At 40.8% G+C, this 23151-nt stretch overlaps 1 protein-coding gene across 1 annotated transcript in view; it reads right to left on the bottom strand.

Moving 5' to 3' along the window:
- The window catches only part of GRM2 (glutamate metabotropic receptor 2), a 56888-nt gene extending 34690 nt beyond the window's left edge, over positions 1 to 22198 (bottom strand). The window contains exon 1 of the mRNA XM_032210652.1: positions 21728 to 22198. Within this exon, the coding sequence (XP_032066543.1) occupies positions 21728 to 22198 (471 nt within the window). The remainder of the gene's footprint in view (positions 1 to 21727) is intronic.
- Positions 22199 to 23151: the final 953 nt, after the last annotated feature.

The raw sequence follows: 23151 nt of genomic DNA, 5'->3' as shown, positions 1-23151 counted from the left end.
CAACCTCAGCTAAAGATGGTTCAAGAAATAACAAATAACTCGATAAACTTGAATGGACTGAATACACCAAAAAAGAGAGCACAGATGTTTAATAAAATAAGAGGGTTAAGAATGGTGAAATCAATTCAGGATGATAGCTGGCATATAGCCTGTAGAACGAAAGAGAAAAAAGGAAATGATATGAAACTATATGGGTTTGTGGAAATACCATCCCCAAGAAAACATAAATTGAGATTTGAAACAGACACCTATAACAGTAGAAAAAGAAAGGGAGGGAAGAAGGAAGAAGAAGAAGGAAATAGAGAAAGGAGGGAAGAAGGAAGGGAAAGGAGAGGAGGGTGGAAGGGAGAGAAAGAGAAGGAGAGATAGTAGGAAAGGAAAAGGAAAAGTGGAGGAGGGGTAAGGGAAGAAGAAAGAGGTAAGGTGGGTGGAAGGGAGAGAAGGAGAGGAGGGAGGAAGGGAGAGAAAGAGAAGGAGAGAGGGTAGGAAGGGGAAGAGAGAGGGTAAGAGTAGGGGAGAGGTAAGGGAATAAAGAAGGGGAAGGAGAGGAGGGAGGAAGGAAGGAAGTAGAGAATGAAGGGAGGGAGAAAAGAAAAGAAAGAGAAAATAAGTTGGTGTTACAACAGGCGATTGGGATGGTAAACAAAGCAATCCAAACTGTACCTTATAACCTTTTAAATGGAATAACAATAGTATAAGAATAGCAAAGAAAAAGAATAACTATGTGAATGTATACCTATAATTGTATGTAAGAAAATAAATGACAATAAGAATATAAAGCACAATATAGGTAAACAATATTTGGTTATAAATAGCTAAGTATAAATAAATATAGAATTGTACATAAAAATGGTAACGAATAAGGAGACCATGAATGCAAGATAGAAATGTATAGAAGGGAAAACACTAACTGTAAAGAAACCGATACGGAACTGCTGTATGATATATGATGGAACTTCTTGTTCCTATGTTGTTTTAAGTTATGTGTTTGTTTTTATTGATGTGTTTATGTGTTTAATATATATATATATATATACACACACACACACATACATACATACATACACTTAAAGTCACAACCCCTGGTATGCCCAAGTATGGGAGGAAGGTCACACTTCCACTCTCTGTCATTAGGCTCGTCACAAGAGACCATCCAGACAGAAACCCAATATTTTTTACTGTTGCCTTTTTTGTTACATTTGTTATATTTATGCTGATAAATAAATAAAGGGAGACTAGTATAGATCTATTTCAAGCTATTTAGCTCTCATCAGCTAGCCATACCCAAGTTTGGGAATCGAACTTGTGCTCTATTGCCTCCCAGGCAGGGAGTTAACCATTTGAGCTACAGAGAACGACTCCTTATCAGCCAGCCAGGGTGGGAGGTATATACTTAAAGTCACAACCCCTGGTATGCCCAAGTATGGGAGGAAGGTCACACTTCCACTCTCTGTCATTAGGCTCGTCACAAGAGACCATCCAGACAGAAACCCAATATTTTTTACTGTTGCCTTTTTTGTTACATTTGTTATATTTATGCTGATAAATAAATAAAGGGAGACTAGTATAGATCTATTTCAAGCTATTTAGCTCTCATCAGCTAGCCATACCCAAGTTTGGGAATCGAACCTGTGCTCTATTGCCTCCCAGGCAGGGAGTTAACCATTTGAGCTACAGAGAACGACTCCTTATCAGCCAGCCAGGGTGGGAGGTATATACTTAAAGTCACAACCCCTGGTATGCCCAAGTATGGGAGGAAGGTCACACTTCCGCTCTCTGTCATTAGGCTTGTCACAAGAGACCATCCAGACAGAAACCCAATATTTTTTACTGTTGCCTCCCACCCTGGCTGGCAGGGTGAAGTTTCTATTTTTTCAGAGATGTGATAGAGGGGGCCTGAAAGCGAACATTCTTTTGGAGGACTGTCCCAAGAGAAATAAATGCATTCTGATTTCTTATTTCTGAACCTTTTCCAGATATAAAGTATAATTTCTAGACTTGCAACAGGTTTTCCCAATGTAGCTACTTGTCAAATTAAAAAGCTATGCAACAATGAACACTGAATTGAATCAAAACTAGGGAGAAGCAAAACATTTAAAAAGTCTGATGGACTTAATATTGCCACACTTAATGAGTAAAAACAAAATCCCCACCATAGCCTGACATAGGGATCAATTAATTATCAATCAGCCAGTTTGGTCTAGTGGTTAAGGCATCGGGCTAGAAACCGAGAATATGAGGGTTTTTAAAATAAAAAATAAAAAAATATATTTATTTTTTAAACCTTGATCTCCCTAACAGGCAATTTTGGGTTGGAGTTCTAGTCCTGCCTCAGGCATGAAAACTTGGCTGGATGACTTTCCGCCAGTCTCTCTCAACCCAACCCACCTCACAAGTTGTTGCTGTGGGGAAAATAGAAGGAAGAAATGTGTAGTTGTCTTAAACTACCATGTAATCAAGTGTCACCATGATATTAAAAGATGTAGAGACTCTAGAAAGAGTTCAGAGAAGAGCAACAAAGATGATTAGGGGACTGGAAGCTAAAACATATGAAGAACGGTTGCAGGAACTGGGTATGTCTAGTTTAATGAAAAGAAGGAGTAGGGGAGACATGATATCAGTGTTCCAATATCTCAGAGGCTGCCACAAAGAAGAGGGGGTCAATCTATTCTCCAAAGCATCCAGGGGCAGGACAAGAAGCAATGGGTGGAAACTAATCAAGGAGAGAAGCAATCTAGAACTAAGGAGAATTTTTCTGACAGAACAATTAATCAGTGGAACAACTTGCCCCCAGAAGTTGTGAATGTCTCAACACTGGAAGTTTTAAAGAAAAGATTGGACAACTATTTGTCTGAAATAATATAGGGTTTCCTACCTATGCCCAGAATATGTTTAAAAAGTCAATATGATGATCATGAAGATGTGTGCACATTACACACACAAAAAATCATTTTTTCTGTATGCATTACACCTAAATTCAGTGTATTATCCCTTCTCCCTCTATCATGGTACCAAAAAGAGAGAAAATGGCACCAGGAAGATTTTGTAAAAAGGCTTGTTCCAGAATGAATCCAGGAAGAATAAAAAACTATCAAAAGCCTTGTTTTTCTCTCTTGGCCAGAACATGGGTTGGTAGTCCCTGTGAATTCCCCCAATTAAATTGAAATGTTAAAATAGCCAACATCCCATGAAATCAACAATTCACATGAGGGGTTGTCCAGGGGTGTAAATACAACTGGCAATATAGTGTCCAGTTTTTGAGATGTTTGTCCCCTCTAGTCCAGACCAACCATATTTTAAATGTGTAGTTTCAGTTTTTTGTCTCTTTACTCTTGTGCAGCTGATAGAAACAATCAAATGGAACTCTTGACTATTTAGTGCTACTTCCACTCTCCCCCACCCCGAAGATTTTTTCTTCTGCTTTTGACTACATTCTACTGACATCCTGTTAATTGTTTCCTCTTCTCAGACTGCTCTCTTCCTCCAAAGATGGTGGCGGGGTACGCTGGTCCGGCGTTCTCTTTTTTTTGCCAGTGTGTGTGCAATATCAATCCAGAGGTGGTGGCGCCAACGTGTCTTTCAGCTCAAAGAGGAGAGAAGGATTAGGGCCTTGATGATGTATGTTTGGCCTGAGAAGTCGACCGTCCTCTTGCAGTCAAAGTTAAGGATGTGGCTTATAAAAACTCAGTTCAAGAAGTATCAAAAGGCAGCCCAGGTTATTCAAAACAACTGGCGGAATTACGTTCTTCAGCAGGAGTTCAGCAACTACTCACTCAACAGCCTGGTTTATGATGGCATAGATTTGAATATTGACATTATTGTTGATTAACAAGAACTTAGGAACAAAGGAGAAAAGTATTTGTAGAATGCAAATAAACAAACAAATAAATAAATAAATAAATAATGCAAATAAACAAACAAATAAATAAATAAATAAATGTCATTATGTTTTGAGCAAGGTGACCAGAAAGCAAAGCCCAGTCTCTGTCCCTGGGATGAAACAAACAAACTGGAATGGGTTGGTAAAACACATTTTTAACACCAACATTTATTTGGAATGCTTGGAATGAAAAGCCAGAGTTTGTAGAGTGTTTATAAAAGCAGCTTGAAACAGTGAGACACACATATTTGAATCTGAGAAATTCTGGGAGAGGCAGGGTGAACTAACATGTCCTAAAAGAGCAAAGACAATGACCATGGCTTCAGACTGGTTCTATGGAATCCCTCAGGAAGCCAAGAGCTCACCTACACATCCTCTTTGCAGCTACTGTTGCAAGGAGACTGCAAGACATTGGTCTTCCATGGGTTTGAGTTCTGAAAAACGAAGGAATCAGCCATCATTCCCAGAACCATGGTAAGAACCAGGGGTGAAATTCAGCAGGTTCTGACAGGTTCTGGAGAACCGGTAGTGGAAATTTTGAGTAGTTCAGAGACCTGGCAAATGCCACCCCTGGCTGGCCCTAGAGTGGGGTGGGAATTGAGATTTTGCAGTATCCTTTTTCTGGAGTGGGGTGGGATTTGAGATTTTACAATAATTTCCCCCTGGAGTGGGGAGGGAATGGGGATTTTACAGTATCCTTCCCCTGCCACACCCACCAAGCCACACCCACAGAACCTGTATTAAAAAAATTGAATTTTACCACTGGGTAGAACTATTTAAAGGACTATGAGTTTAATAGCCTCATTTTCTAATCACTTTCAGAAATTACCTATTTAACTATCTTAAGATTATTGCAGATCTTCATAATTGTAAATTTGAACAGCCACCCTGTAACTTTAACTGAAGTCTTGAACAAAAGAAGAAAAAAAAGCTAAGTTTAGCAATTTAAAGAATTGGAAATAAATGCCAAAAAAGCTAACTAAGACTTTAATCCAAGAAAGTTATAAACAAATTGAGGGTTAAAATAAGTTTGAAATTTGAAGGTTTTTATTGTAAGGTTTTGGAACTAATTATAAACCAACAACCTTTCATGGGAACTAAATTGTTTTGTGTATCTTAAGTCATAAGAAAGATATGGGATCTTATGATTTCAGAAACTGGATACTAGAAGGAACTAAAAGTTCTAGGAAAAGAAGAAAAAAGGTGCAGATTTACCCTTTATTCTCAGTCGGTCGTGATTTACAAAATGATACAAAATGTTTTGACATTTGAAACACTTCAGGAAATTTTTGAGGAATGGGACCAGAAATTACTAGCCACAATATCAACATTAATGCTATTTTTATGCATAGTTTGTATCTAAAATATGTTAAAAAAGAATGATAGATGAAAAACAAATTCTTCTTGATGTAGAAATATTAGAATCAGAAATACTGGATAATAAAAGAAGTATGGATTGCAACATAGAGAAAATAGCTAAGGTAGAAATACAAATGAGAAGCCAAGAGAATGACCTGGATAAAGACTTCTTGCTAGAGACGCAAAAGAAAGGAAGTTAAGGCTTTGAAAGTTAAAGTGGAAATGCAAATGACAAACTAAGAGAATGACATGCATATGACTTCTTACGGTATTTACAAAAGAGATTTGATAAAGCTTCAAAGAAGTCTTTGGGATGGGTAAAGAAAAACTGAAGAAAGATAGATTCCTATAACAACAACTTAATGAATTAAACATCAAGATTGTTAGAAGTAAAAAGTGAGAATATAAAGATGGTTTGTTTGATCAAGGATAAAATAACATGTATTTATAAATCTGTGGCAATCCTTTACAAACTTTTTACTCACACCAGAATTGAAAAGTTGATGATTTATGGATTTGCATATAGATAAGGACTGTGTTATGGAAAGAATAGATAATCTGATTAGGAACACAAATTGAAATAGGGAAGAAAATGGTAAGTGGGCACCTGTCTACCCTAGATGAGTTCAAACCACCAGGACACGATGGATTACACCCCAGGGTTCTGAAGGAACTGGCAGACAAGATCTCAGAACCACTGAATTATATCTTTCAGAGATCCTGAAACACCGGGGAACTACTAGAGGACTGAAAAAAAGCTGATGTGGTTCCCATCTAGAAAAAAGAAAAAAAAATCGATGCAGGAAACTACAGACCTATCAGCCTGACCTCAATACCAGGAAAGATTCTGGAAAAAATAAGCAAGCAACAAATTAGCGAACACCTAGAAGCAAACAAAGTAATAGCCAAAAGCCAACATGGGTTTGTCAAAAACAGATCATGCCAGACTAGTTTTATTGCATTCTTTGATAATGTGACAAAATTAGTGGACCAGAGGAAATTAGTGGATGGCATCGTCGATATAGTTTACTTGGACTTCAGTAAGGCATTTGATAAGGTAGACTGTTATATATGCAAATGAGTATGCAAATAACTGGGGGGAAGGAGTGTTATATATGCAAATGTTCCCTGTTACCAGCTCTCTGATTGGCTGGTCATTTGACAGTTGCTTTGGGCTCGAGTATAAATACCCTGACAGTTGCAGGGACTTTTTGAATCGCAGTCATCTCGCAATAAACAACTTACTCTCTGATTCCATGGCTCCTGCGTCTTTCCCTCACACAACACATATGTAACACTGGCGACGAGGATGGGATCGCGATTCCGCAGAGTCTGGAAAACAACGCGGAAATCAGAAAAAAACCACATCGGAGAACAAATGGCCAGCATGCACTCAGCAGCAGCAGTAGCCACCGTGAAGCCTTCCATCTACGCCAACTTGAAGGACGAGCCACGCCAACTCCAAGGACGAGCCAAAGACCGCGAAGGCCAACCTCGGCTGGAACTGCCTGCCTGTCTGCAGCCGCTGCTGCCATCCGTCTCCTCACGGCTTTCTATCTGCATAATACAAACTGTCTGCAGCTGCTGCTGCCTGGAGCCTCCGCTGCTCCACCTGCATTACAAAGCTGCCTACCTCCCAAGGCCACCTGCCTTACAAAGCTGCCTACCTCCCAAGGCCACCTGCCTTACAAAGCTGCCTGCCTCCCAGCTCCACCTTCTGCAAGGTTTACACGCTGACTCCACTGCTGACCAACAACCGGGAGAAGTGAGGCCTGGCGCTGGACGGGAAGCTGAAGCACGAGGACACCAACCTGCCTCCAAAAAACCAAAGTTACCGACAGGCTTGGACTTTCTTTGCACACAAAGCAAATAACTGGGGGGGAAAGGAGTGTTATATATGCAAATGTTAGAGGAGTGTTGAGTATGCAAATAACTGGGGGGAAGGAGTGTTATATATGCAAATGAGTATGCAAATAACTGGGGGGAAGGAGTGTTATATATGCAAATGTTCCCTGTTACCAGCTCTCTGATTGGCTGGTCATTTGACAGTTGCTTTGGGCTCGAGTATAAATACCCTGACAGTTGCAGGGACTTTTTGAATCGCAGTCATCTCGCAATAAACAACTTACTCTCTGATTCCATGGCTCCTGCGTCTTTCCCTCACACAACACATATGTAACACAGCAACAAATTAGCGAACACCTAGAAGCAAACAAAGTAATAGCCAAAAGCCAACATGGGTTTGTCAAAAACAGATCATGCCAGACTAGTTTTATTGCATTCTTTGATAATGTGACAAAATTAGTGGACCAGAGGAAATTAGTGGATGGCATCGTCGATATAGTTTACTTGGACTTCAGTAAGGCATTTGATAAGGTAGACCATAACCTACTACTAGATAAAGTAGAAGAATGTGGGTTAGACAGCATCACCACCTGATGGATTCGTAACTGGCTGACCAAACGCACTCAATGTGTAGTCCTCAATGGAACTGCATCTACATGGAGGGAAGTATGCAGTGGAGTACCCCAAGGCTCTGTTTTAGGCCCAGTACTATTCAACATCTTCATCAACAATTTGGATGACACCAAGCTGGCAAAAATAGCCAACATTCCAGAAGATAGGCTTAAGATACAGAAGGATCTTGATAAACTTGAACATTGGTCACTATCTAACAAAATGAAATTCAATGGTGAAAAAAGGAAGGTCTACATTTAGGCAACAAAAACGAACTGCACAGGTACAGTATAGGTGGTACCTTGCTCAATAGTAGTAACTGTGAGAGGGATCTTGGAGTCCTAGTGGACAACCATTTAAATATGAGCCAGCAGTGTGCAGCAGCTGCCAAAAAAGCCAACACGGTTCTAGGCTGCATAAATAGAGGGATAGAATCAAGATTACGTGAAGTGTTAATACCACTTTATAATGCCTTGGTAAGGCCACACTTGGAATACCGCATTCAATTCTGATCGACACGATGTAGAAAAGATGTGGAGACTCTGGAAAGAGTTCAGAAAAGAGCAACAAAGATGATTAGGGGACTGGAGACTAAAACATGAAAAACAGTTGCAGGAACTGGGTATGTCTAGTTTAAGAGAAAGAAGGACTAGGGTAGACATGATAGCAGTGTTCCAATATCTCAGGGGTTGCCACAAAGAAGAGGGAGTAAAACTATTCTCCAAGGCACCTGAGGGTAGAACAAGAAGCAATGGGTGGAAACTAATCAAGGAGAGAAGCAACTTAGAACCGAGGAGAAATTTCCTGATAGTTAGAACAATTAATCAGAGCTTGCCTCCAGAAGTTGTGAATGCCCCAACACTGCAAGTCTTTAAGAAGATGTTGGATAGCCATCTGTCTGAAACGGTATAGGGTTTCCTGCCTAGGCAGGGGGTTGGACTAGAAGATCTCCAAGGTCCCTTCCAACTCTGCTATTGTATTGTATTGTTTATAGCCTTATAGGGATGAAGATTTACTAAATTAATTTGTATTTATTGTGTGAACATTGGAAGTTACTTTCTTCAATGTTTTTCTGTATCTTTTCTTTTTTTCCTTGCACTTTTATTCTTTCTCTCTCTTTTTCTTTCTGAGTTTCGTTTGTATTTGCTTTTATACAATAATTATACAAAGGATTATTTTATACAATAATCTTCAGTTAAAATTATATTAAAAGAGAGAGGGTGATGGGGACGCACAAACACACAAAAAACTGGGAGTTCAAAGATAGAAGTCTCTTGCTTTCAGGGTGCTTCTCCCTTGAAATCAGAAGTCAAATAGTGAATTTTTAGTATCGTATATGCAATTGTTCCACTTATTTGGACATTTGTGCATTTTAAGATTGCTGTCCTTCCCTAATTATCTATCCTATCCCAGATTTCCAAAAGTCACCCTTATTGCTTGAAGAAGTGGGGAGTAAATTATAAATGCATTATTTTCTCTAATGGTGCCTTTAATTAACAAGCAAAGTTAAGGCTACAGCCCAGCAAGTAAAATTAGTAAATTAGTACCTATGCTACTGTAGTTTCTATATTTGAGCAACTAAGTTATGCTGACTTCACTGAACCTTGAATATCAGAAAAGGATAATTTATATTCTGAAAATACTTGAGAAGCAGATCGGAAGCAACTGGATATTTCTCTGCAGTGGAGGTCCAGATTAATCAGGGTCTCATCTTTTTCAATGGGCCCATTTCCAGATACAACTTTAAAAAATAGGAAAAAAATAGGACTCTACTTCAATTGTAACAGCCACAAAACAAATTTGTTTGTTTGTTTGTTAAATTGATATACTTGTTATCAAGCTACTAATCATCTACAGACTGAGAAAATGTTGATTTTGGCCTGTTTTCGCTACATACAGTTGCAAAACTTTTTAACCCTGGCTTTTGAATGATCGTTTGATTATTTAATTTATTTTTTATTTTTATCATAATTGTTTATTATACTTAATAAATATGAATGGCCCAATTAATTTGTATTAAGGCACATTTTTTATTAATATAATTTGTTGAATAAATATAGTAGCCTGATTTAAATATAACATGACTTAACATAATGTACATTAGGTATATAGTGTACATAATGCACACTACTGTTTCCTAGCTTGCTCAGAACTAATGTATTACACTCACAACCATGTCCCAATCTTCCAGATATTATACTTTATATGAGGCCATAGTGGCACAGTGTTTAGAATGCAGTATTGCCAGGGGTAGGTTGCTCCCAGTATTACTGCCGGATCAGTGTACGCAAAAATTTTGCTACATGTGTGTGAGCATTTGCACAAAAATAGGTCTGTGTATGCGCAAAACATTAAAAAAAGAAAAAATAAATTTGTGCAATTACAAAAATTTATTTATTTATTAGACTTATATACCGCTTCATAGGGCTTTCAGCCCTCTCTAAGCGGTTTACAGATTTTTTTTAGCAAATTGAGTCAGCAACTTGCCCCCACAGTCTGGGTCCTCATTTCATCCACCTCGGAAGGATGGAAGGCTGAGTCGACCTTGAGCCGGTGAGATTTGAACCGCTGAACTGCAGATAACAGTCAGCTGAAGTGGCCTGCAGTACTGCACACTAACCACTGCGCCACCTCAGCTCTTTCATCAATCAAACAAATCAAGATGGCAGCTGCTTCGGGGGTGTGAAGAACCGGTTTGGGGGCATGGCAGGCCTGGGTCGCTGCCGGTTCGAGCAACTCAGGTCACCAAACCATTACCAGTTTGGCTGAACCGGTCCAAACTGTTAGGAACCCGCCACTGAGTATTGCAGGCTAATTCTGCCAACTGCCAGCAATTCAATTCTCATTGGCTCAAGGTTGACTCATCCTTCCATCCTTCTGAGGTTGCTAAATGAGGATCCAGATTGTTGGGGGCAATATTCTGACTCTGTAAATGCTTAGAGAGGGCTGTAAAGCAATGTGAAGTGGTATATAAGTCTAAGTGCTATTGCTATATCTCCACATCAAGGAAAAATGTCAAAAGTAGATATATTCATCCCATATCTTGTAATCAATGTCACAAAAGTTATTAAAGCCACAGTAATCAACACCAGTCTGATTACTCTAGGCAGAAAGAAAGAAATGGAATGGCTAGTTTTCTTTCTTCATTATTGCACTTAGGCTGCACAAATCTGGATGATCCCTGGATGCTCAAATTTTCCATTTCTCTTTGCCATTATCTAACAGTTATATTTTGCAGCCCAGATATAGAAGCCTTATTTTTACCTCATGTTTTTGAATCTTTCCCCCAAATGACTCATCTGGCACAAATCTGATTAATTTTGGGCACTAACGAGAAGTTTATTTGCCTAGGATGTTTGCTCACTGTTGTCTTATTGATTATTATGTTTTGAACTGTTAACTTCTGTTCTAATATTTCTGTCGTACCATGTTTTAAATATTGATTTAAATTTTTATAAGTTATCTAGAATCTTTTTAACTAGACTTGGGGGAGGGAAGTCTCCCCCCCCCAATAATTAAGAGACAACTAGCTTACAACTACCATATAGTTTCTGACATTGATGGACTCAGATCTAATGCAATGCTTTATCACTGAACGTTTCTCAGAATATTTCTCTTAAAAAGTTATGTAAAAAAAAGTAATAGGGCATCCCTGCACTGGCTAAATAAAAGAAACTTTACATTTCCAAGAATATAGGAATTATTTTATGGTATATCAAATTAGGTTATTTGACTTGAACCCAAGTCAAATAGTCTTTCACATCAAAAGGAAAGCTCAAGTGGCAACCTGAGATATCTAGATCATTCTCAGACGATTTTGCCGAGATTCTTCTACTGAGTTAGTATGGTCTTTGGGGTCTCTCTAGAGATTGTAATTGATTCGGAGCCATTGACAACAAATATTACTGTGGTGAACAGAAAACACCAGTCTCCTTGTGAATAAGCCACAGCAGTAGGATACAATATCTGTTGATTCTGTACTTGCCAAACATAAAGGCTGCTCTGAAGAAGGGGTGGCCGGAGATGGCAAAGAGAAGTTTGTAGGGAATGCACTTTCTGGGTGACCCTTATCAGGCAAGTATAAGTGTTGTGGCCTGCCAGCGACCAGCAGAGCTGGCGGCAGACTCAGAAAATGAGGAGGCTGGGGAGGAACATGGGCCAGTCCTGGAATCTGGGGAAGGCTCTGATGAGGGCTCTGTGTTGGAGGCAGAGATGGGGCCAGGGCTGTCCGACAGTTATCAGCTACCTTCAGAGTCAGAGATAAGTGGGGCTGAAGAACAGCTGGAGCCTGTTCCCAATATGCACATGCGCAGAGCTGTCAGGAAAAGGAAACAATCAAGGAACAGAGATCAACTCGGGTGTAAAGGCAGAAGGGGATGATGAATGGCCCATCCCGTAGGGAATAAATAGGAGAAAAAGGGGAGTGGTGTTTGCAGGAGACAGTTCGTTAGTATGAAGATTTGCCTATCTGAGAGATTCCTTGCCAAGTATTTCCTTGTACAGCCTTGCCTCTGGAAGCTATTTACCTGGCAACTATCCAAGGACTGATAAGGGCTGTGTTTGCAATTCACCATTGAAAGACTGTGAATGCTAGGAATTCACATTAGCCAAATAAAAAGGTTTTTTGGGGGGGGGGGGACAAGGAGTCTGTTTCGTGATTTGGTGAAGCCTAGGTCATAACAAGAAGTAAGCTCCCCAACCCTTCTGGACTGCCTGGTTGTGATTTAGCTCATTGCCCAGGCAGGGAAGAGATGTGGTTCCTCATGCTAGAAAGCCTTTCTCTAAGTCTCTGGACCAGAGACTATCCATATGCCCAGAGCTAAACTGAAAGGCTTACTGAGGCTATTGGTGTGAAAGCAGGAGAAGGTGCTTCAAATAGCTGTGACTGCCAGACCTGTTGACCTCCTTAGTCCTTTTATTTGGAATGTTACTTTGAGGTTCGGGCTGCAGAGGCTCCAAAGGTCTCCTTCGGTTTTCAGCTCTTGTCCCTGAATGTTCAAAGAGCTGGAGAGAATTAACTTCAGCAGCTTTTCATCTTTTTTGGGGGGGTCTGGTGTTTGTTTTCGGTCACTCGCTAGTCAGCCCCCGCTCCAGAGGTGGGTTGCTGCCGGTTTGGTTCTGATTGGCCAAACTGGTAGTAGCAGCGGTGGAAGGCTCCGCCCGCATGCCCAGAAGCATCACACAGGAGCGCGCTCAAACCGGTAGTAAAGAAATTGGTAACCCACCTCTGCCCCGCTCCTCTATCTACCAGGCTCTTTTGCACAATTTCTATGAATCTGATTGTGTATGGAGATTCTCAGTCATCCAGGTCATGGTTATCCCATTGGTACTTTCTCAAGAGGCAATTGGAATTCCTTTGTTTTTCCTTGAGGACATTTTGCTTTCATCCAAGAAGTTGCTTCTATTTTGACTGAATGGTGGGGAATGGAAAGATTTATACATGAAGCTGATCCCCCCCCCTCTAAAACTGAGATCCCTTCATTTATTTATCCTTAGATGAATGAAATATACTGTAAGTACCTTCTTGCTTGAAGGGTCCAGTTGTTTTCTTAAATTAGCTGCACTCTGGCAAAAGATGCCATAGATGTGCACTTGTACACATGTATGTATAGCAATAGCACTTAGACTTATATACCACTTTACAGTGCTTTACAGCTCTCTCTAAGAGTCTGCATGTTGCCCCCACCAATCTGGGTCCTCATTTAACTGACCTCGGAAGAATGAAAGGCTGAGTCAGCCTTGAGCCTGGGGAGATTCGAACTGCCAAATTGCAGGCAGCTGGCAGTCAGCAGAAGTAGCCTGCAGTACGGCACTCTAACCACTGCACCACCATCGCTCTTATACATGCAGTTTCACAAAAACCTGCCAGTTGTTGAACTTTTTTGTTTCTTTTAAAGAGCTTTTGCAGAAACATCTTAGAAGAAGACATAATAGAGATGTGGGGAAATTCACTGCCTGCTTTGGACAAAAAGTGTCTTAGCTTATTCAGATGTGTTGCTTTTTGTGCCAATCCCAGGGGAATGAATGGAGAGAACTGGAAACAGAAAGCCCTCAGGTTCTTTCCAGCCTGGAGGGGGCACAAAACACAGGGGAGATCCACTAGTAAGAAGAACCCAGAGTTATTAATAAATATCTTTTGTGTTTCTACCACACAGCTCTGTGGAGAGGAATAGCCACTTTAGCTAATTGATCTGCTTACTCTTTTAATAAGCTCACTAATTATCTTGCCATCTATAGCTCTTCCACTCTGTATCCCTGCTTGCCCTTCTTTGTTTATCCAACTTTTGGTTTGTTGAGTTTAGCAGAAGATTCTTTCACAAAAATGGCCATCTGTTGTGTTTTGCTTTGTATTCTGGATTCTGTCTTACATTCTTTATCTACTGATGCACATTGTTAAAGCTCTGAGGGATGGGTGTACATGAGATAGACCATCCCATGCATTTCTTCTGTGGCCTCCTTATCCAAAACAAGCTGGTGTTAGTCAGCAATATTTGCTCTTTTGTGCAGAGAAGAAACGGACATAGCTAGGTTGTCCCAAAGGTGCTTTTTCAAGAGGCAACTGGACTTTCTGATTTTTCTTTGAAGATGTTTCGCTTCTTCAAATCCAGAAAGTCCAGTTTCCTCTTGAAAAAGTACCTTTGGGACAACCACGACCTGGATGACTGAGAATCTCCATGGAAACATTTAGGGCATTTAAGAGGAAGCTATCAGGAACAATATTTGCCCCTCTTTATAAATGGCAGCAGTTTCAAAAGTCCTCAGAAGTAGGAGGTTCAACAGATGCTGAGAACAGCAGAGTTGAGCTAGGCAAGCAACGTCCTTTGAAATGTACCACTTCAACTTCTGTGAGCTGGGGCCACACATTCTTTGAGGTCATCAAGGGAAGAAGATGCCTCACCCTGACTCAGATGTTGGAAAAGTATTGACTGTCATCTATTCTCTGAGAATGTGCCTATCTTGTGATAAATAGGGAACCTCTGTCAGCTCCTGGGAGGGCTTAAGGGACATAAAGTACCCATGGGAGTATAGTTGCCTTTCAAAAAGTAACATGGCCTTCTGTTAATATTTCACTCTGCATTTTATTTTATTTTTTTATTAAATTTATATGCCACCCATCTCATGGCTCAAGCATGAACAAGCTCTTATTCATATCATAGTTATGGAATAGAGTAGGCTCTTATGTTTAGTAGCTTGCATGAATGTCTGGTCCTGGAGAATGAAGAGGCAGACAAGAGAAGAAAGCTAGGAGTCTCTATATTTCCTTGTTTTCCAATCACATGGCTTTCTTTTCTTTTTAAACGATCTAAACATAAATTACCAGATACCTTTGAAAAGAGGACTATTTTTTTTCTTGTCTTGGAATTTCATTTACATGTCAGAGTAGAATATAAAGGCTGTAGAGTGCCAAATGGCAGGATGGAGAATGGAGCCCCAAGAGAGGAGGCGTACCTAGAGTTGCGTTGGCATCTTCTGCTTTTCCCAGTTTGAAGGAATAGGAAATGGTTGAGCAGTCATGTGTGATTCTTTCTAAATAAGAACAGAGCTGGGGCAGGTATGAGCCAGGATGGTGCTGTCCAAATTTTGATTTCAAGAGTCCAACCCAATTCTGCATTTCAGCGACCTATCCCAACTACAGTATGTCTGTGTTGTTCTGCCAGCAGGATCTCCTGCTGCATATATGAGATATGCCTATGAGGAAAGCCAATGTGTAAATGTCTATTAAAAAACAGCATAAGAATTTGTTTTGGGCTGGACTTCCGGGGGCGGAGCCTGTAGCCGAAAGGGGCTCAACGAAGCTCCTCTCAGAGATCTGGTCTGTATATCTAAATAAGATCAAAGATATCACCCCTTTTTGGCAAGAAAGGGGCAGGGAGAAGCTCAGTGGCTAGGGTCTATTCGTAGTTCACAGCCTTCTTCTTTTTTTTTTGGCTGTGGACGGAGATTAGATCCAGCATTAGCTGAGCTCTTATCTCCAGCCAGTTCTTCTCAGCTGCCTTTTTTGCAGCTCCAGACAGGAGACTCCCCCCTCAGGCAAAGCAAAGTTGTTTGAAGTTATTTATGATTAATACGAGCGGGTCCCACCCCTGAGAGGTTTTACTTTTATTACTATCTTAAACACCAGCCTCGTTTGTCCTAGAGGCTTCTTTGTTCAAACGTGTTACAAAATGGCGATTTTTCTCCGTTGGTGATTGATGAAGAGCCAAGGTGGCGCAGTGGTTAAATGCAGCACTGCAGGCTACTGCTAGATCAGCAGGTCAGCGGTTCAAATCTCACCGGCTCAGGGTTGACTCAGCCTTCCATCCTTCCGAGGTGGGTAAAATGAGGACCCAGATTGTTGGGGGCAATATGCTGACTCTCTGTAAACCGCTTAGAGAGGCCTGAAAGGCCTATGAAGCGGTATATAAGTCTACTGCTATTGCTATGTACTTAGCCGGCTCTACCTTCCTGGAGACTATTCCTCATTAACTACCCAAAATCTATAAACAAATTTTTTTTTTGGAAATTGAGGGGAGCGAGAACGCTGTTTATTTGTTTATCTTTAGCTTTTACTTATAATGGCTCCCAGGTCAAAGCCGAAGCGTCTTTCTACGAATGTGCTTAAAGAATCTGCTACAAAATCGCTGCCCTTGTCTCCTACGCCCTCTACTGGAGATTTCTTAACACAGGAATTTCTTTCTCAAATGCTTAATGACTTTAAACAGGAAATTAAAGAATTTGTATTGGAGTTATATGATAATCTAGACATTAAGATTGCCCAAATGAAGGCGGATACGTTTGAAGCCATGTCTGCTCTGACAGATTACACCGCTGAAATGGAGAATAAATTGGAAAGCTTGGAGGAGGCTAACTCTAATTTGACTACTAACATCCAAACATTACAACAAAAAATTAGAGATATTCAAGAACAGCTCGTTATGATAAATTTTAACAGGAAGGCATTTGCAATAAGAGTCAGAGGATTGCGCGAAAAGGAGCGAGAGAATTTGAAACAGACTTTTGTTGAGGCCCTCAGCCATGCGGTGGGAAGCCCGGGATTTAATTTTGATTGGCAGATTCGAAAAATCTATTGCCAGAATTTGTTGGTAGCAGAACAGCGACAGCTCCCGAGGGACATAATCATATATTTCTCCACAAAAGAATCCAGAAATGCGATCATACAAAAGTTTTACAATAATAGGTTGCGAGTTGATGGACAGGATTTGATTGTCTTCAAAGAAATACCATCCCAGATGTTAAAAGCAAGAAGAGACTATACTTTCCTAACTGAAGAGCTTAGAAACCACCAGATACAGTATAAATGGGAAGCGCCAGCTGGCATCACGGTCACATTCGAGAATCAAAGATTTCGTCTCAATTCTGTTTCGGAAGCTCGAGTTTTTTACTATAAGACTTTGAAGGCGGGACTTCCTGACCCACTCGGAAAGGAGGAAAGACAAGGCGAAGGAGAAGGCAAGCAGCAGATCACATGGTTGCAAGACGGAGGGTGTAGCTCTCCCCCTTCCGGAGAAGCAGAAGAGCGGAGATCGAGGATTTAGCTATGTCTTCAAAATATTTGTCTGGTTTAAGATACGGTAATCCTGTCTAGACCCAACAATTTGCAAGACATTCAGTCTCTAGACTACGATGTTTTCCTATTAGACATTCCAAAATATTTGTCAAAGTTGTGGATTGAATGGGGGTTTGCGGTCTCTCTCCGGTAGAAAAAGCGGTATTGGATACTGGTGGTGTGATATTGGGACTGAACTGTGTGGAGCGGATGCTGAACACATATTTCACGGGACTTATATGTTTGAACTTTAATTTAAATTGTCCAGGACTTTAAAGTGAAGAGAGTGGAGATGGTAACCTCACTGAACTTTGGTTTGGGAGGAAGGGAGCTGGGTAACACGGGGTAGGTGGAGAGGTAGTGAAAGCCTGATCAGATTATTTCGAGTTAAAAGGCAAACTGATTCTTGTGTAAATTATTATCCGAAAATAAGGTTAAGAAAGATTATTTGGAGTGACTACAGGAAGTAGTGGTAAATATCAGAGAAGCAAGGGACGAGGGTAAAATTCACGCGGAATGATCTACATTGTTTAAACTCTATTAGAAGGGAAAGCTTGGTGAGATTTGAGACAGAATGCAAATTGATTCTTGTGTAAATTACTATTTGAATATGTGGAATGATCCACACTGCTTAAATCCTACTAGAAGGGAAAGTTTGGTGAGATTATTTTGAGCTAGATCGTAAACTGATCTCTGCATAAATCTGCATAAATTTTTATTTGAACATAAGGTTAAGGAAGATGAATTGGAGAGTCTACAGGAAGATGGGGTAAATAACAAAGAAGCAAGAGACGAGAATAAAATACATATAGAATGAAATATTAATAAAGATGGGGGGCTGAGCTTAATACAAAGAGTGTTTTTTTTCTCTTTTCTTTTCCTTTTTATAATTTGTAATTTCTTTTTATTTAGTTTTTTCTCATATTACTTTTATTTTTAATCCATAGGATCACAAGATACTTCAGAAGGGGTTTGACAGAGGGCAGTGCCAGGTGTGGGCCCTGGGAAGTCGGGGGGGAATAGGGAGGGGGACCTACTGGGGGTGGGTGGGTGGGTGGTAATATAGTTTCAATAAGAAGAAGAATGCACTTGTATACGGTTGTCTCTTCTCTTTTTCTTTCTTTATATTTTTTTCCTTGGGTTTTTTTTTATCATATTTTGTTTCCTATTTTCTATCTTCATAGCTCAATATTAATAAATAAGAGTTGAATAAAGGAATACACCAAGGGGAGAGGTAGAGGGAAAGAAGAGGGAGGAGCAAGGAGGGAGTAAGAGGGGAATGAAAGGAGGGTGTAAGGGGAATGCTAGGGTGAGGAAGGGGAGAAAGGAAGGCTTGAGGGGAAAGGGAAGTAGGAAAGGGGAGTGTTAGAGGGAGGAAAGGAAAGTTGGAGGGGGAAGATGGGGTGTATGGAGGATGGAAGTGTTAGGTGGGGTTTTGTTTTATGCTGAATGATGATGAGTTGTGTTTTCTTTTTTTATTTTATTTTATTTCTTTTCTTATAGCAAAGTGTATAAGTGACTGTAAAAATTGAATGTGAAAATGAATAAAACATATTTGAGTAAGGAAAAGGAAAGAATGTAAAAAGAATTTGTTTTGGGCTCACTTGGTTGCTCCCCTTAATATAACCTTCCGGCTACAATTTCCTCCTGGTTCTTTTAAGTTCCAGGCATCAAAAGCTGATTCTAACAGAACAGAAATCACCTCTCTTGAAATCCAAGACTTTAGTTTGACTTTGTTCTATTGCATAATGTTGCATTACAATATTGCATGATCACTCCCCCTCAAGGTTCTTGTAGCTTCAACACTTTCTGTCATTTCGTCTCTGTTAGTGAGAATTACGTCCAGTAGGGCTGACCCTCTAGTTCCCTTCTCTACCTTTTGGGAGACAAAGTTGTCTGCTGGGTTTGTCATGAATCCATTTGATCTTCTACTTGGTGCAGAGTTTGTCTCCCAGTTGATGGCAGTTAAAGTCTCCCATTACTATTGTGCTATGCGTCCTGCATACATTAGTTAACTGACTAGCAAAACGTTCATCTATTTCTTCTGTTTTGGTTGGGTGGCCAGTAGTATATACCCTATGGCAATGTCATTCTTTTTTTTTCATTTTATATTGACCCAAATGCATTCAAGATGTTTTTCATCATTGTTCTATTTCTGTAGAGATATAGTTATTTCTTATATATAACACAACTCCATCTCCTCTTTTATTACATCTGTTTCATTTAAACTATTTAAATCCTGTTGAGAGTTTGGATTCAGCCAGTTCGCACTGGTTCGGGCAAACCGGATGTTATTTTGCATCCGGTTTGCCGAACCGGTTGTTGCAAGGTCTGACTGGCCTTGCCCACCCCTTCCCTCCCAGGAGTCTCCACGTGGCCCATTCATCATGCCAGGTAAGTGTAGGGCCTGCACAGAGGCTCCGGGAGGGAAAAATGGGTCTTCCAGAATTCAAAAAATAGGCCTGTTTCCAGCCTCTGGAGCCTCAGGGAGGCCGTTTTTGCCCTCCTGGAAGTTCGAGGAAAGCCTCCAGAGCCTGAGGAGGGTGAAACACCCCCCTCCCCACTGTGGTGCAGGGGGATGAGTCGACCATGCCCACCAGAGCCACACCTACCTGGGCAGAGAACCGGTTGCTTACATTTTTCAATCCCACCTTTGCCTTTAGCTGTATCTTCCATTCATGGGTTTCATCCCCCAAGTTTCCACAATGGCAACAATATTCACAGTCTCTAGAGTTGCAGGGTAATTAGACTAGGCAACAGAGGAGGTTTGGCTGGAATGTCTCCAGACGATTTGGTGAAATTAAGTGACAAATGGCAGTGGATCCAGGTATCTCTAAAGGAATCTTGTGGTTTCTGGGCAACTGGAATTGAGGCCAAATCTGAGACTGAGGCAAACATAGCAAGAAGCCTTGAAGCTTAATGGTGAGAGTTCTTTAGTGCTAGTGCAGCTTCAACAAGCTCTTCTCAGCCAGAGGTTGTGCTGAATAAAAGTCCACCTTGGAATGCTACAGGCTTGATTTGAAGGAATCGGTCTTCCTTATGTCCTGTTTTGGGGAAGTAGGTCAGAAATCTAAGAGCAAAGCCCTGGCAACTAGCACTTCCTCCCTCGGTAAATGAGATAATGACACTCAATATTCTGTTTCTGTCTTTTGCCAGTGGCTCTGTACACGATAATGATATATTAATTTGCATTAATTGTAGCATTAATAGGGATTTTTCAACAGCAGCAGCTAATTACTCTGTCATATGAAAGCTATGGGATATGGCCTTTGCATTAACAAGCTTTGAATCAGAGAGCACTTTTGTGGACAGGGATGAGCCCAAAAGAAGGGGCTGGCCCTCAAGACGGTCTCCATGTTCCTGAACAGGTATTGGAATTAACATGACTATACATTCCCTCCACTGCGGGGAGTACAGAACATACAAAAACTGCTAAAAAGCCTCAACTGAAATCCCCAAAGTTTTATACCATTTTTCCTCATGACCAATTTCTCTTCTCCCACAATGTAACCTGTAGGTTCTTACCTTGTTTGTTTGTCTGTTGTGTTCTTATCCTGTCTGTCACTCATGTTACAAACACATGACATTAAAATTCTACTCCAGGTAAGAGTTCTATTCCATTTCTCCTCCCCACTTCCCTCAGAATGAAAGAATGAAATGGTATAGGGTTTCCTGCCTAGGCAGGGGGTTGGACTAGAAGATCTCCAAGGTCCCTTCCAACTCTGCTATTGTATTGTATTGTATTGAATCGAGTTTATTTGATCGGTGTATAAGGCAATGCAATATTCTTTTGAAAAGTAATATCAACCTTAAAATTTTACTGTACTTATTTTTGGTCTGAAAATAAATTCATAATAATGCATTCTTAGTTTTCAAGGAAAATGAGTTTAAAATTTGTCCAGTCCCTAATAAATGAAAAGGGATGGGTGAATGGTATCTGTTTCAGTCCCATTACATGTGATATGTTGAAAGTTTTATTTCCCAAGTACTGATTATGAATTACAGTCAGGAAATAAAATAATTGGAACTGTCACAGCTGTTCACCTATTATGTCTCAGCAATCCTTACAACAACCCATAAACCAGAGATGGGCAAATTGTGGCTCTTTAGATGTTGCTGTAACAAATGTCCAACATTCCTCAGTGTTGACCAAATTGGCTGGAATGGAAGGGCTAAAATTTTGCAGTAGAGTAACATTAGGGAACCATAGATTTTCTACTATCTGCATGATGTACAGGCCAAAACTAATTTCAGAGTAAAGATGTTTCCTCCAAGCGTGTTAATGTTTTCTCCCTGTTTTTCCATGTCCATAAAATCAACATAAATCTTCCAAGACCTTTACCCAATGCCCAATTCTGCAAACCCAATTCCCTTCTTTTACATAGCTCAGCACCTTATCCCAAGGTTCCAAACATAAGGTCTCTTGGTTCTAGGCACCAACAACCCCACAAACTCTCTCTTTCTCTCTCTTTTGTCCCTTGTACCTGGATTGAGACATCACTGTAGGAACCCCCAATGACACCTGTGATGGCTGTAGGTACATCGTCATGGATGGCGTAGGACCCATCAGGGCAGATGTGCTCAGAGCCATCCACTCTGGTGAGGGAGGCACGAACAAAATCCAGCGACTGCTCCAGGGCATAGGTGTCTTTGGAGCAGGTATCCAGGATGTGTGCCCCTAGGGTAATGCCTGGTAGAATATGGTGGTTCTTGTTGATCTCATCTAGGGCAAACAGCATAGCCTCAAGACGCTGGATGCCACGGTGTTCATTGATTTTGCCACAATCTTCTGCAGGACCACCTTTCTCATGAACTGGGAACAGGCCTCCAATAACGAAGTCTCCTTCCAAGCTGATTTCCTTCTTGGTTGCCACATTATAGTTTGGATTCTGACTATTGGCAAAACACGTGACAGGATAAACCAGCAAAATCCATAAGGTAGCCAAGAATATCATTGCGTTGCTCCAAAAAGGCAGCAAAGGCCTCCCTGAACCACTAGGATAATCCAGTCGACCCAAAGGCCTTAGATGGTTTCTCATTTGTTGTGGGCAGCTGAGCCCATAGAGTGCAAAAGTGCAAGTGGGCATGGAGGAAACAGAGCACCTATGATTCAACGGTAGGGATCAATTGTACCCCTCTTCTCAGGAGAGGGCAGTCTCAGGGGAGCTTTAATGGAAACATCCTTGCTTGTTGCTCCAGCTGCTGCTTCTTGGCTGGAGGCTTTTGAGAATGAAAGCCCAATGCCTGCAGGAGGAGAGAGAGAGAAAGAAAGAAAGAAGACGAAAAAGAAGGTGGTAGTGGATCATCAGTTGCATTAGGACAAGTTCTTTCTATTCCAGATCTGAGTTTTTATGAGGAGCCCTCTGGCTACCAATATTATCACTTCTACTAGGGAATCTCTAAATCAGTCATGCCATACATGGGAATAAACAGAATAATAGGGGATACAAATGACCTGATTTCCATAGCCGCATCAGAGGGTACGGCATTACATCGCAATAGCATCAGTTGTACAATGGTGTCATGACGTATGTACCATCATATGGACATTGGCATGGCCTGCTGCTCACTTCACAGCAATGACTTAAGGACCTTCTGGCAAAGAAACATACATTTACTTTGGGTGAAGCGGAATCTCCTTTTTCAGCAAAGTCATGGGGAATAGCAAAGTCATGGGGAGTAGTAAAGTCATGGGGAATATGTTCCTCAGGCCATAGTGAGGATCAAAGGTAATCTTTCAGATGCCCTTCAGATGCATTGGACTGCCACTCCCATGTTCCAGAAATTGTGCTATATGGAACTGATGGAGACCAGCCCACCTGGAAAGTGGCTAACTGCAGGAAACTGCTCAAATCCTAAATTCCCACTCTGCTTGGCAGTTCCTACAGCCCCTCTACTTGAAGAAAAT

This window comes from Thamnophis elegans, chromosome 2, assembly GCF_009769535.1.
Source record: "Thamnophis elegans isolate rThaEle1 chromosome 2, rThaEle1.pri, whole genome shotgun sequence".
NCBI lineage: Eukaryota > Metazoa > Chordata > Lepidosauria > Squamata > Colubridae > Thamnophis > Thamnophis elegans.
The sequence above is the reverse complement of the archived record's forward strand: the minus strand, read 5'-3'. Positions and strand labels throughout refer to the sequence as shown.